Here is a 14,552-nt window from a genome sequence, read left to right as displayed (position 1 = left end):
CAAGGCACAAAATAAGTTTCCTGATTCTAACTCAGAGAACTATTACAGAAAGAAAATAGAAAAATCCAACTGCCCTGCAGGGAAAAGATTCATCTGGCATGGGGCATTACCTAACACACAGAAGTCAGTTTTCCAGGCCTGCCTGGCATCTGCCCTAGAACAGTGCCTGATTTGGGGTAACTCCCACCACCCCAGTCTCAGTCCATGTGACTCATAAGAGGCTGGGACCCCACCCCAAAGCTCTAGAGCCCTTCATTCCTCTGGCCAGTGATGGGCTCAGAGGCAGGAACATGGCCCAACAGAGACAGAGAGGCCGAGAGGATGACCACGGGCACGAGACTGGGTGGCCCTGAGCCTGGAGCTGCTCGGGCCCCACCCAGCCGCGTGGTGGGAAGAGTCCAGAAGAGAGAGACCATCCCGCCATGTGGACCAGCTGTACCTGAAACTAAGGATTTGATACGGTTTGGATGTGTGTCTTCTCCTAATCTCATGTTGAAATGTGACCTCCGTGTTGAAGGTGGGGCCTAGAGGAAGGTGTTTGGGTTATGGTGGGGATCGCTCATCAATGGCTTGGTGCTGTCCTCTCGGTAATGAGTGAGTTCTCACTCTATGAGTCCACATGAGATCTGGTTGTTTAAAAGAACCCAGCACCGGCTAGGCACAGGGGCTCATGCCTGTAATCCCAGCACTTTGAGAGGCTGAGGCGGGTGGATCACAAGGTCAGGAGTTCAAGACCAGCCTGGCCAATATGGTGAAACCCCGTCTTTACTAAAAATACAAGAATTAGCCAGGCATGGTGGCAGATGCCTGTAGTCCCAGCTACTCGGGAGGCTGAGGCAGGAGAATCAGGAGAATTGCTTGAACCCGTGAGGTAGAGGTTGCAGTGAGCCGAGATCGCACCACTGCACTCCAGCCTGGGTGACAGAGTGAGACTCCATGTCAAAAAGAAAAAAAAAAGAACCTGGCACCTCCCCACTCTCTTGCTCGCTCTCTTGCCATGTGACATGCCTGCTGCCCTTTCACCTTCCACCATGACTGTAGGCTTCCTGAGGCTTCACCAGGAGCAGATGCCAGCACCACGATTCTGGTACAGCCTGCACAACTGCGGGCCAAAATAAACCTCTTTTCTTTGCAAATTATCCAGTCTCAGTTATTCCTTCATAACACAGAGTAGACCAGCACAAGACTTTCAGGTATATGAGTAATAAATTCTTTTTCTGACTTGGGGCAGTCTGAGGAGAGTTCCTGTCACTCACAAATGAAAAATTCCTGATTAATGCTTTCTTCCCCCAAATAAAGCCCGAGTGTTTTCAAGTTTTCCATATTAAAGTTTAGATCATCTAACTCAACGTGTGTTTCAATGCCCTACCAATTTAATTGTGCAACTGTTCACCCCACAAGATTTCCAAGGAGAATGCCAACAATGGGCTTTGGGAAGTCCAGTCTGGAAACATCTTTTCCCCTTTCTCTGAGCCCCGGCCACCAGCCCCTCAGTGGCAGCAAGGCTCTCAAATGGGGGATCCAGAAAGGCCCTCATGGCCTTAGCCCCAGAACCACCCCTCAATTCATCCCTCAGTGAAGCTGTGGCTCCTCCATGGACTCCATGTCCCTGGGAAGGCCTCACCCCTTAGCAGCCTCCTGGGGCCCAGGCCAGCGGCTGCCTGATAGAGCTGCTCCCTCTTCACTGATGGGAGTGAGGGCTCAGATGAACCCTGGCTGATGTAAGTCTTCCAGAAAATAAAGACAGTGAGGCCGGCCCAGGCTGCAGTGTAAACTACAAGCAACGTATCAGCCAGATACCCTTTTAATAGACATCAAAGCAATTCAGGCCACCTTGATATTCTTAGAGCAAAAAATCATGATCAGGGCCGGGCACAGTGGCTCACACCTGTAATCTCAGCACTTTGTGGCGGCGAGGTGGGTGGATCACCTGAGGTCAGGAGTTCGAGACCAGCCTGACCAACAAGGTGAAACCCTGTCTCTACTAAAAATACAAAAATCAGCCAGGAATGGTGGCAGGGGCCTGTAGTCCCAGCTACTCAGGAGGCTGAAACAGAACTGCTTGAACCCAGGAGGCAGAGGTTGCAGTGAGCTGAGCTCGTGCCACTGCATGCCAGCCTAGGAGACAGAGCAAGACTCCATCTCAAAAAAAAAAAATAGAATAAAATAAATAAAATTAAAATTAAAAATAATTTAAAAAATGAAAAAAAAATCATGATCAGAAGATTATAGAGGCAGCCTACAAGATGTGCTGAACTAGGCCTGGGGATGGTCCCTGCTCTACCCCTCACCAGGGGAGTTGGTCCCCTTCTTAACCTCTCCAGGTTTAATCCCCCACCTGTGAAGGAGACACCACTGGAGCATGGCTTTGATGACCAGACCTTGACTCTTCTGTCAAAGCGGTTTCCACAACTTGCTCACACCCTCCACTGCCACATGTTCCACAATCCTGGGAACGGAGCAGGCACTGTGCCCTTTTTACCCGGCTTGGTGGGGATGGCACAGCTTTGGCACCAGACCCAGCTGGCTCTGCCCCTCACCAGCCTGCAGCCCCAACCTCCCGGCCTCTCTCTCTCACCTCTAAGAGGGGAGAGTGGTGCCCACCTCAGAGTTGACTCGGAGCAGAGAATAGTGGCAAAGAACTCAGCACCACGTCTGGCAGGCAGTAAGGACACCATAAAGCTGGCTATTGTTAGTGTTCCTGAAGTTGGGCACCTGGGTCTCTAAAATTCCTTCCACTGTAAGCGTCACAGACCCTGGCTCCTTCATAGCTGCCCTGAGCATGAGAGCTGCCAGGAAATAAGGGGCACCACCTCAATCAAAGACCCACTGGCACCCAGGGGAAGGGAGGGGTGATGCCAAGGAGGGGAGGAGCACTGTTCTGCCGGCCTGCAGGCCACACCCAGGGGGACTGGACTGCATTCTCTGCGCCACCCAGCACCCAGCCCCTTTGAGCGCTTTGTGACCTTTTCATCAGAGTTGGTTACCTTGGACTCAAGTCAACATCTTGATACGTAAAGCCAGTTGGCCTACATTGGCATGCACCATGCTAATCTCTTGGAAGAGATTCAGTTCAGGGCCAAACCCACACAGGGTGGCATCAGAGCCCTGAGATTCAAAGCCACAATCAAGCAGATAGACACAGACTTCCTGGGTCCAAATCCTGTGACGTGGTTTGGCTCTGGGTCCCCACCCAAACCTCATCTCCAATTGTAACCCCCACATGTCAAGGGAGGGACCTGGTGGGAGGTGACGGGATCATGGGAGCAATTTTCCCCATGCTGTTCTCGACAGTGAGTGAGTTCTCATGAGATCTCATGCTTTAAAAGTGGCAGTTTCCCCTGAGCTCTCTCTCTCCTGCCACCTTCTGAAGAAGGTTCTTGCTTCTCCTTTGCCTTCCGCCACGATTGTAAGTTTCCTGAGGCCTCCCCAGCCCTGCGGAACTGTGAGTCAATTAAACCTCTTTCCTTTATAAATTACCCAGGCTCAGGTAGGATCTTTATAGCGGTGTGAAAACACACTAACACATCCTGGCCCTCCACTTTCCAGTTCTGTAACTTCTCTGAGCAAAGTCTATTCATCTGTAAACAGTCTCCAGTTCCCAGGATCCAACACGTTGACATGTGTGAAGCTCTTCAGCAGTCCCCAGAACATACAAACACTAGGTAAGGGGGCACGGCTCAGCTACGCCCATGCTGGGGATACCTGCTCAGTGACCTAAGCAAGCCCTACTCTTCCTCTTCCTTTTGGCCTCAGACTCCTTGCCTGGCCATGCCAAGGGCTGCTCTCTGCTTGTCACAAAGCCACAGGGACTCCACAAAGGCTTCGGTCCCTAGACCAGTTTCCTTCGTGTGCAAGTTACACCCCCATGGCTTCGTCAAGGCCAACTCAGCACAGTCTCCTTACCGGTAGGTCGCCACCTCCAGACTGAGGCCGGTCTTCACCTGCAGGAGGTCCTGATAGTCCCGCAGCCAGTCAGCCATGGCCAAGGTGAGGGTTGCCTTCTCATCCTCCAGGCAGTCAATCGCTCTCTAAAGAGAATAGACAGACTTTTAGATCAGAGAACTGGAGCTTTACTGGGTCGAACTGAAGGTACCAACAATTCAGGATCGAATTGAAAAACAGACCAGGGTTATTAGCAGACCCGAAAAACACCCACGGTTATTAAACATGCAGTCACTTGCAGGATGGTTTCCAATGTTGTATCTCTTCCATATGGAAGTTTTTTATTGCATGTGGAACATTTTGATAGGACACTGGCTTCTCTGTTCAGACTCTCTATTAATAATGAATGCTTAGGAGTTTATTCAAATCATCTCTACCGTTCAGACATCAGGCTGCTTAGGAAAGCCAGTGCCTCACACCAGTCACTAAGACGCTATGGAAAATAAGCCAAGACTAGAAATCAGGGGTTTTACAATATTCCAAACATAAGTCACTCAGAATTGAACTGAAATGTACTCCCCAAAGTCATGATTTCTCCAATAATAAGCAGGTAAACTGATACAGAGTTTTGTTTCACTTAGAAAAGCTACTTTAAGATCATCTGGGGAGAAATGCATTCTGGGCATAAATGATAAAATACAGACTCAGATATAAAACTTCTTTTTGGGCCTGGCGTGGTGGCTCACACCTATAATCCCAACACTTTGGGAGGCCGAAGCGGGCGGATCACTTGAGGTCGGGAGTTCGAGACCAGCCTGGCCAATATGGCAAAACCCTGTCTCTAATGAAAATACAAAAAATAGCTGGGCATGGTGGCACAGACCTGTAATCCCAGCTACTCAGGAGGCTGAGGAACAGGAATCACTTGAACTCAGGAGGCGGAGGTTGCAGTGAGCCAAGATCATGCCACTGTACTCCAGCCTGAGCGACAGAGCAAGACTCCACCTCAAAAAATAAAATAAAAATAAATAAAACTTCTTTATGAACCGTAATTGCACAGTGCAGCTAGTAAGGGCGTCCTGGGTGCTCCTCGCAGCTCCCCTCACCCCTGGCCGGGTCCCCGACCTGCCTCTCTACCTGGCAGGGAGATGCTGCGGCCTTCTGAATCCCAGACCCAGACCAGTGCCTACCACATACAAGTCACACAGCACATAGCTGCTCCATTAAATTTAAAATGAAATGATCAAGATCATATCACCCTCCTCAGAATGTACTATTTGAAGTCGACAGTATCTTCTCAAACAAACATATGGGCTTCAGCTGCACCGATTTCCAGTTTTGTTTTCTTCCTAGTTGTTAGTTACTCTGGGGAACAATTAACCAAGCAAGTATTTAAACATTCAAATAAGTCCATGTACTTTTAACTTCTGGTTTGTAATGGGAAGTCGCATTATTTCTGAACATCATTAACTAAACTAAGCTAGACCTATAAACATTTATCTCTGTAGAATTCAAAAATGGTAAGACTACTGGGAGAGGGAATATTATGTTCATTGCTGCTGGAATCCCTTCACCAAAGGCACCCGGCAAGATGCTGAGGGTCCACAATAAATATGTCTGTGAAACCAAGGAATGAACTCTACAAGATTGCACATGGAATTTATCTTTTTGGTTTTTTTGTTTGTTTTTTGAGACAGTCTCGCTCTGTCACCTAGGCTGGAGTGCAATGGCACAATCTCGGCTCACTGCAGCCTCCACCTCCCAGGTTCAAGTGATTCTCCTGCTTCAGCCTCCCAAGTAGCTGGGACTGTATACAGGCACTTGCCATCACACCCAACTAATTTTTGTATTCTTAGTAGAGACGGGGTTTCACCACATTGGCCAGGATGGTCTTGAACTCCTGACCTCAGGTGATCCTCCCGCCTCAGCCTTGCAAAGTGCTGGGATTACAGGCACAAGCCACTGCACCCAGCCAGAATTTATCATTTTTTAAAATGCATGATCAGCCAATAAATATTCCCACTTCTCATAACAGTTCTATTTCTATGCCAGTGATGGCTGTTAGGATCCCTTTGAATATAAAGGGTCCTAAAGTAGTTTAAAATCTCTTAGCTTTTAAAGCAAAGAAGTAAACTTAAAAATCACTGGCTTATGTCCCAGGGTGGAAAAACAATAACAGATCCCACAGCTGGCATTACAAACAGAGAAGCTCACCGAAGAGCAATTGCCAGTCTTGATGTAAGTGACAGCACTGCCACAATTTAGCCACAATATTCACACATTCTATAGTTAAATCTCAATGTCAAAATCCTACATTCCCCTGTTCTAGAAGGAATACAATTCAGGTACAAGGTTCTCATACAAGATGGGCTGTAGGTATGCATGTATGTATGTATGTATGTGTGTCCTTCCTACTATAGGAAATTTGACATAACTATTACAAATTAAAAATTTATAGTAATTTATTCCTTACAAAGAAGTTCAAATGTTGTTAAACTGCTTAGAAAAAAAATATGATGAAAGCTCTCCAACCACAAACCTCCTGAGCAGGTCAAGAAAGCCTAGTCACGTGGAAGGGGTGTGCAGGAAGATACTCCTCCCAGAGCACACAGAATAGTTCTGCACCCACAAAATACAAAGAGGAAAATCAAACTGTGTTGAAGTTGGAATAAGTACAGTTTCAGTCACATTTCCATGTGAGTCAGCTCCTCCTAAATTGTCAAAGGAAAATTAGTTGACGTTTGGAAGCAGGAATATAAGACTTAACTGGCTCCCAACGGTCTCTGCAGAAATCACTACAAATCCTGCTGTGGAATAAAACTTCAGACTTGGGCTCTGCTTGGCCAGTCTGCAAGCTGTGGGTCAGGACAGAGGCACTGGAGCCCCAGACACGGGACGCTACATCTCACCCGAGCAGAGGCAGTTTCACCTAATGCTGCAAAAGCTTGGGAGAGAGGTCACCTTTTTGCTATTTAGAGAACTTTTGGGCAGCATCACAACCGATGATGAAATCGTGCTCCACACCAGGAAAGGCATGCTGCTGTCAGTATCAAAAGAATTAATTTTCTCTTAGCCAAACTTGAGCTACCGCTCACTGAGCAAGCCTGTGGGACAGTTCACAAATATCACTGTCATTTGCAACCCTGAAAGGTAGAGCTCCAGGGGATTTAAATACTGTGATAAATTCAGCTACACACAAAAATTAAGTGTATTCATAACAATAAGCACGAACTGGATGCCGACGAAGTATTTATAGCTTAGCCCAGACAGCACCCTGAACTCAAGTTATATTTTACAATTCCAGGTGGGTGTGTAAGAAGCATCTCAAACTGAATACACGTACATGGAACTTGAATCTCCCACCCAGGCCCGTCCTCCTAACCAGTGCCCTGCAGTAAAGCGTACAAGAGGTACCGGAAGTAGCTCCCAGGGTATATACAATTGGTTCATTCGTTCAACTACCAGCCATTGAGCATTCAGTGTGCCAAGCGCAGTTCTTCATGGCTGCGGATTCAGCAGTGAAAAATGCCACGTAAAACAAGGAAAGTCCCTTCTTCCAGTTGCTCAGGCCACGACGCCTGAAGTCCACTGTGATTTCTCCCTCTCCCGTCACATCCAATCTGGCAGCAAATGCCGTTGGCTTCAACTTGAAGGCAGGGCCCCCTCTGAGACCCCTGGTCCAAGCCTCCAGCACTTCCTGCCTGGGTTACTGCGAGTCTCTGAAGGCGTCCCTGAGTCCACTCAAGTCTATTTTTAAAACAGCAGCAACAGTGATTCCACTAAGCCACAGCCAGGCCCCAACTCTCCTCGGCTCAGACCCTCCAGTGGCTTCCCATGGCACTCAAAGTAAATGCCCAAGTCCTGCAGTGGCCACTCTACCCCCTGTTCGCTGTGCCCTAGCCACACCGGCAGCCTGGCTGAGGCATCCCCGAAAAAACCACGCGCTGTTTCCACCTGAAGGCCTCTCAGGTCAAGGGACTTTCCTTGTTTTACGTGGCATTTTTCACTGCTGAATCCGCAGCCATGAAGAACGGAGCTGGGCACACTAAATGCTCAACGGCTGGTAGTTGAACGCATGAACCAGTTGTACACACCCTGGGAGCTACTTCCAGTACCTCGTTTCACAAATGGGGAAACTGAATTGCAGACAGGTTAAGGAACGTAACCTGCCCAAAGAGCGGCAGAGTCAGAATTCAGGGCCAGGTAGGACAGCTGCAGAGCACTGACCCTTAGCTAATCCTATCCTAATCCCACCCCACCTTCCCATCTACAGAAAGCTTTCATTCAATCATGTTTTGGGGGTTTGGAAGCCTTTTCCAAACAGTCAGCCTCAGCAGCTAAGGGCTCACTTTCATAAGCAAAAATCTCCGTGTTTGCAGGGTGAAGCTGGTGTCCACTTTATCGCAAATGTCTTCAAGTGTTTTCTGAAGCCCCCTCCTGCAGCCTGGGTGTGTCACTCAGGCTTTAAGTGATCTAGATCACATTTGGGAACTTGGATGTCAGTTCAGCAAACTCTTCTCGGGCAAATCTGAGGCCAGGCCTGGGGCAGGCCAATGACTACCGCCTCATACAGTGAAGGCGCATGGGCCATCTGGGAAGGACCAGTTTCCCCTCAAGTAGAATCCTAGCAAGCATCTTCCCCCTTGAGCCACAGAAGCTATAGTCAGAGGCAGGGAGAGCTGGGCACAATGTGGCAGCACCCTCTACTGCCTCCAGCTCCTGCCTCCAGGGGAGGGGGGCATTAAAGCACATGGAACACAGAAAAAAAGAAAGAAAATAGTTTTAATGCCAAAACTATTCTGACATCAGCCAGCTGGAGGGGTCTAAAAGCATTTTAGGACTGGAAATCAGCAGAGTACCTCGGGCTAGCCCTTAGGAAGAGCAATTATCATTATGCTATGAATGCAAGAATACTGGTTAAAGGTTTCTCTCTGATCGAACAGACAGAAGAGAGAAACGGATGCCCAGCGGTCAGTTGCTCAGGCACTAGAGCCTGAGTTGAATCCTGGTTTAACTACTTACTAATCAGGTGACTTATGTGCCTCAGTTTCCTCCTCTGTAAAATGGAGCTTATATTAGTACCCACTCCCTAACACTGGTGTGGACACTGAGAGTGAATATTTGTGAAGGGCATCTGTGGTACACCTGGCACACACGAAGCACTTGCTAAAGGCTTTTAGTAATAAGATATTTATTACCATATACTAATTCAACCCATTTTTAGGATTTTTTCACTCTCCCCATAGTAAGCTTCTACAGAACCTGAAAAAAATTACAGGCTTGGGGTTAAATCATCCATACTCCCTCTTTCACGTACTTCCTAGCATCTCTGTGATTGGTGCTGAATCTTCTGGAATGCCATTTGAAATGGAGTTGACTTAAGTTAACTGAGGGAAGATTCAGTATATGGACAAGGTAGTGACTGGTAACATTTAGTGCAATAAAACCTCTGCAAATTGGAACTGGAAAAAAAAAATGGCCGGGCACATGGCTCACACCTGTAATTTCAGCACTGTGGGAGGCCATGGCAGGTGGATCACTTGAGGTCAGGAGTTTGAGACCAGGCTGGCCAACATGGTGAAACCCTGTATCTACTAAAAATACAAAAATTAGCCAGGCGGGGTGGTGGGATCCTGTAATCCCAGCTACTCGGGAGGCTGAGGCACGAGAATCACTTGAGCCCAGGAAGCAGATGTTGCGGTGTGCCGAGATCAGCCACTGCACTCCAGCCTGGACGACAGAGCAAGACTCTGTCTCAAAAAACAAAAAACAAAACCAAAAAAAAACAAAAACAAACAAACAAAAAAAAACAGGTCCTTATTGACATTTTCCTCACTCTTTGCTTTTAGGAAAAAGCAGCAAATTCCAACCAGAGAGAGGTATCACTGGATGGCAAACGGAGAGTGGGGTCCCAGCCCCACTCTGAGGGCAGGTATGACCTCAGGAAAAGCACTTCCCCGGTGGGCCCTGGAGTCCCTGTGTCAAAGGAGGGCTGGACAGGATTCTAACTGCACTTCAAGTCCCCATGTCTCCTCCAGTCAGGGGAACTCTGCTTTCATATGGCTCACATTACGAGTTCCACTGAAGGTTTCATTAGTGGGGAAAACGGCTTTGCCGCTAAGAAAGAACACTGGAACCAGAGTTTGAAGGTCTGAAATGTGCCAAGTGAGCTGTGGCTGTGAACGCATGGTGATGATTTGGTCCACACAGCGTGGCTCAAAGCAGCATTTTCTAAACCTGCCTGCACAGCACAGGCCCCTGAGTTGGTAGCGAGGGTTCCCTACAAAGGGATTCCCTGGGCAGTAGGTTTGACAGATATTCCTTTTTGGAGAGTCACAATAACCACTGGTCAAATCTCCATGAATGCCACATTAAGGCACTTTTTAACTTTCACTCAACGAGTATAGGACCTGTGGAACTCAGACCCCTGGCCACTGTCATTGTGAAGGGACACAAGTGCTCACAAGTGGAAATCGGTACACACTGGGTCAGTCCCTGTACCTGCTCTAGCTATGGCAAAGCCCCAAGAGAACACCTTGAAAAGTTATGAGGCGGAAGCCAAACAAAACCCACAACTCAAAATATTAAATCCCAATGTAGTACCATATTGCATTCTATGATTTCCCATCTAGCCTGTAGCTCCTTGCATACTGAAAGTCTAGCGCAGTGCTGGGGACCCAGGGAGAATCAACAGGTATTTACTCATCACCTGTGGATACCTGTCACATCACCGCAGTCATTCCATATGACAACCCCCATGTTCCTCTCACTTCTAATTTTTAAAAGTCAGTCTCAAATCTTTAACTCACAGCTGCAAACTGTACTCTTAAAATATCTGTGAAATTGTGCAGATGTTATTTCCAACTGTCCTTTTGAGAACTACTGATAGTGTGATTTGGGAATATTTCCAATTCTGGCTGAGGCTGGGCAGGGCGAGGGCCAAACGCTAGGACTGGACTGGGCATAGTTTACATCAGCCACAGGTGTCACGCTGCCGGTGTCAGAGGGTTTGCTTCCCTGAAATAGTAACTGTTTATATCACTCTGCACTTGTAATAACATCCTGCCAAAGGGCCCCACTTTCCCACAACTTTTACACTACGCAGAGATCTGACGTCAGCGTGTGCTGTGAGCAAAACATCTTCGATCAAGCTCTTTTCTGCATGAGGGTTGCTGCCCCTCCCAAGATCAAACAAGGCAGCCGCCCAGAGAGCCGCAACTGCGGCTTCCAACTGGGAAATCATATTGGCAAAATAAAAACCGTTTTGGAAATTAATTTGAGTTTTCCCCTGAGGAGCGCTATAGACAGCGGGGCTACCATAAGCCGTAACGTCTGCAAGTGAGAGAGGTTTCTCGGTTGACTCTTAGATCTGGGTCTACTGAGTCTACGGAGCACGGAAAATGGAAGGAAAACCTAGAGCTAACAGGGTGGCCTATCAGGATGCGCCCAGTCACGCTTGTCAAGAGTTAAAGCAGCTGCCACCTAACCCCATGACGAGGACGGCGCTATCCGCTAGGACCTGCCGCCCGGCGCTCGCCCGCTGAGTCGATGGACCAGCGGACCGAGTCCGGGTCCCCATGCCATTCGGGCACTCCCTGGGCGGGCCCTACCGGTCCGCGACGCCGCGCCCCTGGTGAAGGGGCCGCTGCCCCACGCCGTCAAGGGCAGGGTGCTGGGGCGACGACAGCGGGTATGGGGTCAGCGCGCCATCCCCGCGCACGGACCTGCCGCTCCTCGGCCTGTATCCCGTACTCCTCGCGCATCCGCAGCAGCGCGTCCTCCAGCCGCGCGCGCAGTTGCTCCAATCCGAGCGCCTCGCGCCGCAGCGCCTCTGCCTCCTGCGCGCACAGCCGCGTCTCTTCCTCCGCCTGGAGTCTGCTCTCCTGGCCGCGCCGCAGCGCCTCCTCCAGCTCGCGCACCTCGTCCTCGTACAGCTGCACCGTCTCCCGCCACGACTCGGCCACCAGCAGTGCGTAGCTGTCGTGCACCTCCCGCAGGCGTGGCGGGGGCGCGGCGGGGCCGGTGGCGCGGGAGCGGAAATGCATGGTAAGGCTGGCGGCGCGCGCGCGCAGCTCCCGCACGTCGCGTTCGTGGGCCGCGTCGAGGCCTCGGCGCTCGGCCTGCAGCCGGCCCAGCAGCGCCTCGAGGGCGGCGCGCGCGCCCAGCGCCTCCTGCAGCTCGCGCTGCTGCGCACCCAGCTCGGCGTCCAGGCGGCCGCGGGCCGCGCGCTCCTCCGCATCCAGGCGCTGCAGCTCCCGCAGCTCGCGCCGCAGAGCGTCCCGCTCGCCCTCCGCCAGCGCAGTGGCCCAGCTCAGCTCGTCCAGCTGCTGCCGCAAGCTGCGCGCCTCCTCGGCGCAGCGGGCCTGCCCCTCGGCCCACAGGCCCTCTCGCCCGCGCCGGCCGCGCAGCTCCTCCTCCAGGAGTAGGTTTTCGCGCTCCAGCTCCCGCACCCGACACACGTAGTCATAGAGCCGGGCGTTGAGCTCCTGCAGCTCGGCCTTCTCGGGGCCCGTCTGCAGCCGCCAGGACAGCATCTTGCCGGGCGTGCGGGGTTCTCGCGGCTGGCCGGCTCCCTCCTGCCCTGGTCTTGTCCCGGTCTTGTCCCCTCCGCCGCGACGCTCCGGCCTCGCCGCTGCCCCGGAGGCCCGCAGACTGGGACGCGAGCGGGAGAGCCCGGGCACTTAGCGGACGGGGCGGGCGGCCTGGGAGGGCGGACTGGGCGAGGGCGGCGGCCTCCAGCCAATCAGAGCGCGGCCCGGCGCGGCCTCTGCGGCCGCACAGCGCCCCCTGCCGCACCTTGGCGGCCGCAGGTGGTCGGCGCGGGCAGTCGGGTAACAGCGGGCGGGGTGGCGGGCTAGGCAGGCCGGGCTCAGCGAAGGGACGCCGGAGAGGGCGTCCTGCTGCTGCCCCGTCACGCGTGCCGGCAGCATACGAGTGTCCTGGCGTTGGTGGATGGAAATAGAAGCCTATTGAGTTGCTGTGGTGCTGGCCATTTAGGAGAGACTTCTTACCCGAGGCCCTGGAGATTGGTGGGTTTTCTATTTTTAAAAAAACGATATGGGCCGGGCGCGGTGGCTCAGGCCTATAATCCCAGCATTTTGGGAAGCCGAGGTGGGAGGATCGCTTGAGCCCAGGAGTTCGAGACCAGCCTGAGCAACATAGAGAGACCCTGTCTCTACCAAAAAAAAAAAAAAAATATATATATATATATATATATATATATATGTATGTATATATATATAATAGAGCCTGGCGTGGTGGTGTCACACGCGCTGCTTGGGAGGCTGAGGTGGGAGGATTACTCGAACCCAGGAGTTGAAGGCTGCAGTGAGCCTGATTGTGGCACTGCGCTCCAGCCTGGGCAACAGAGAGAGACCTCATCTCATATATATACCTTACACATACATGTGCATTAATTTTTTTTTTTTTTTTGAGACAGAGTGTTGCTCTTGTTGCCCAGGCTGGAGTGCAATGGCGCGATCTCGGCTCACCACAACCTCCGCCTCCCGGGTTCAAGCGATTCTCCTGCCTCAGCCTCCCGAGTAACCGGGATTACAGGCCAGCGCCACCACGCCTGGCTAATTTTTTTTTTTTTTGAATTTTTGGTAGAGATGGGGTTTCTCCATGTTGGTCAGGCTGGTCTCGAACTCCCGACCTCAGGTGATCCGCCCACCTCGGCCTCCCAAAGTCCTGGGATTACTGGCGTGAGCTACCGTGCCCAGCCTAAGTGATCTTTTTAACTTAAACATAAATATATATCCATTTACCAGTATTTTAATGTGCAAAATACTTCTCTTGATGTCAGTTGACAGGAGTCCCAGTTGCCCTTCTTATACAAGCTACCCTCATAGTATATTACATTTTCCAAAACGAATTTCTTTCATTTGGAGTGAAAACTTAGAGACCATAAAGTGCTCCAAGTACAGAACTTTCTAGACATCTAACATCTCCCCGAACTTTTACAATTCTCACACACACACCCCTAATGTGACAGCTGTTTCTTTCCAGCATTTCCCTAAGAAAGTATTCAGTTTAATTGCCATGGAAACCACAGCTCTTTTTTGTACACTTGCATTCATTAGTTTTCATGGCAGTTTTTTATGAATGACAGTTCTCAGTATAAGTGTCATTAAGGCTCACAGGGACAAACCAGCTGACCCTTGGTTGGGGTGCCCTTGAACTTGTGGCAACACAAGTGCCCAGGGCGAGACCTGGACGGTCATCCACTGGCCAGAGGGCTCCTCATGGCAGGGCCAGCAGTTAGTGTATTTTACAGATGGCATGGAAAGGTGGACTACTCAGCAAGCTGGTCCAGGGCCTCTGACAAAGCTTCTAGTGCTCTCCTTGTCACAGGCATGAGCCTCCAATCACAAGCAAGGCAGAAAGTGGGCCTTTGTTTTTCTAGAGACCCTATGTTGGAGATCGCATTCTGTAGGTGGTAGAAATTAACATCTTTCAATGAATAATTCCCTGTCCTTTTCTGCTAAAACTAAGTGGGGGTGGAAAGTGGGTTTATTCAGTGCTTGGGTTTATTCACCTTGGTGTGGGACAGGGGGATTTGGACCCCCATCACCCCATCATTGTCCATCCTCCCATTCCCCCAGGTGCACACTGACACCTGGCCTTTGCTTGTCAAACTGCAGAGCTGCTGTGGTGTCATTGCCCAA

The 14,552-nt window shown here is 50.6% G+C and overlaps 1 protein-coding gene and 1 long non-coding RNA gene across 6 annotated transcripts in view; one reads left to right on the top strand and one right to left on the bottom strand.

The window, feature by feature from the left end:
• SYNM (synemin) overlaps nucleotides 1–12,597 on the bottom strand; it is a 30,610-nt gene extending 18,013 nt beyond the window's left edge. For all 3 annotated transcript variants that reach the window (XM_031002209.3, XM_063698862.1, XM_031002210.3), the window contains exons 1-2: nucleotides 11,610–12,597; nucleotides 3,907–4,031 (exon numbers count right to left, since the gene is read on the bottom strand). In XM_031002209.3, coding sequence (XP_030858069.3) covers nucleotides 3,907–4,031; nucleotides 11,610–12,419 — 935 coding nt within the window. In that variant the 5' untranslated portion in view covers nucleotides 12,420–12,597. The remainder of the gene's footprint in view (nucleotides 1–3,906; nucleotides 4,032–11,609) is intronic.
• The window catches only part of LOC129527219 (uncharacterized), a 145,420-nt gene continuing 142,609 nt past the window's right edge, over nucleotides 11,742–14,552 (top strand). For 2 of the 3 annotated variants that reach the window (XR_008672188.2, XR_010131092.1), the window contains exon 1: nucleotides 11,859–11,931. This is a non-coding gene — a long non-coding RNA (uncharacterized lncRNA). Of the gene's footprint in view, nucleotides 11,932–14,552 lie in introns of all 3 variants that reach the window. The other variant, XR_008672187.2, reaches the window with a different exon arrangement.

This window comes from Gorilla gorilla, chromosome 16, assembly GCF_029281585.2.
Source record: "Gorilla gorilla gorilla isolate KB3781 chromosome 16, NHGRI_mGorGor1-v2.1_pri, whole genome shotgun sequence".
NCBI classification, from domain to species: Eukaryota; Metazoa; Chordata; class Mammalia; order Primates; family Hominidae; genus Gorilla; species Gorilla gorilla.
Note: the sequence above shows the minus strand (reverse complement) of the source record. Positions and strands in the feature narration are given on the sequence as shown.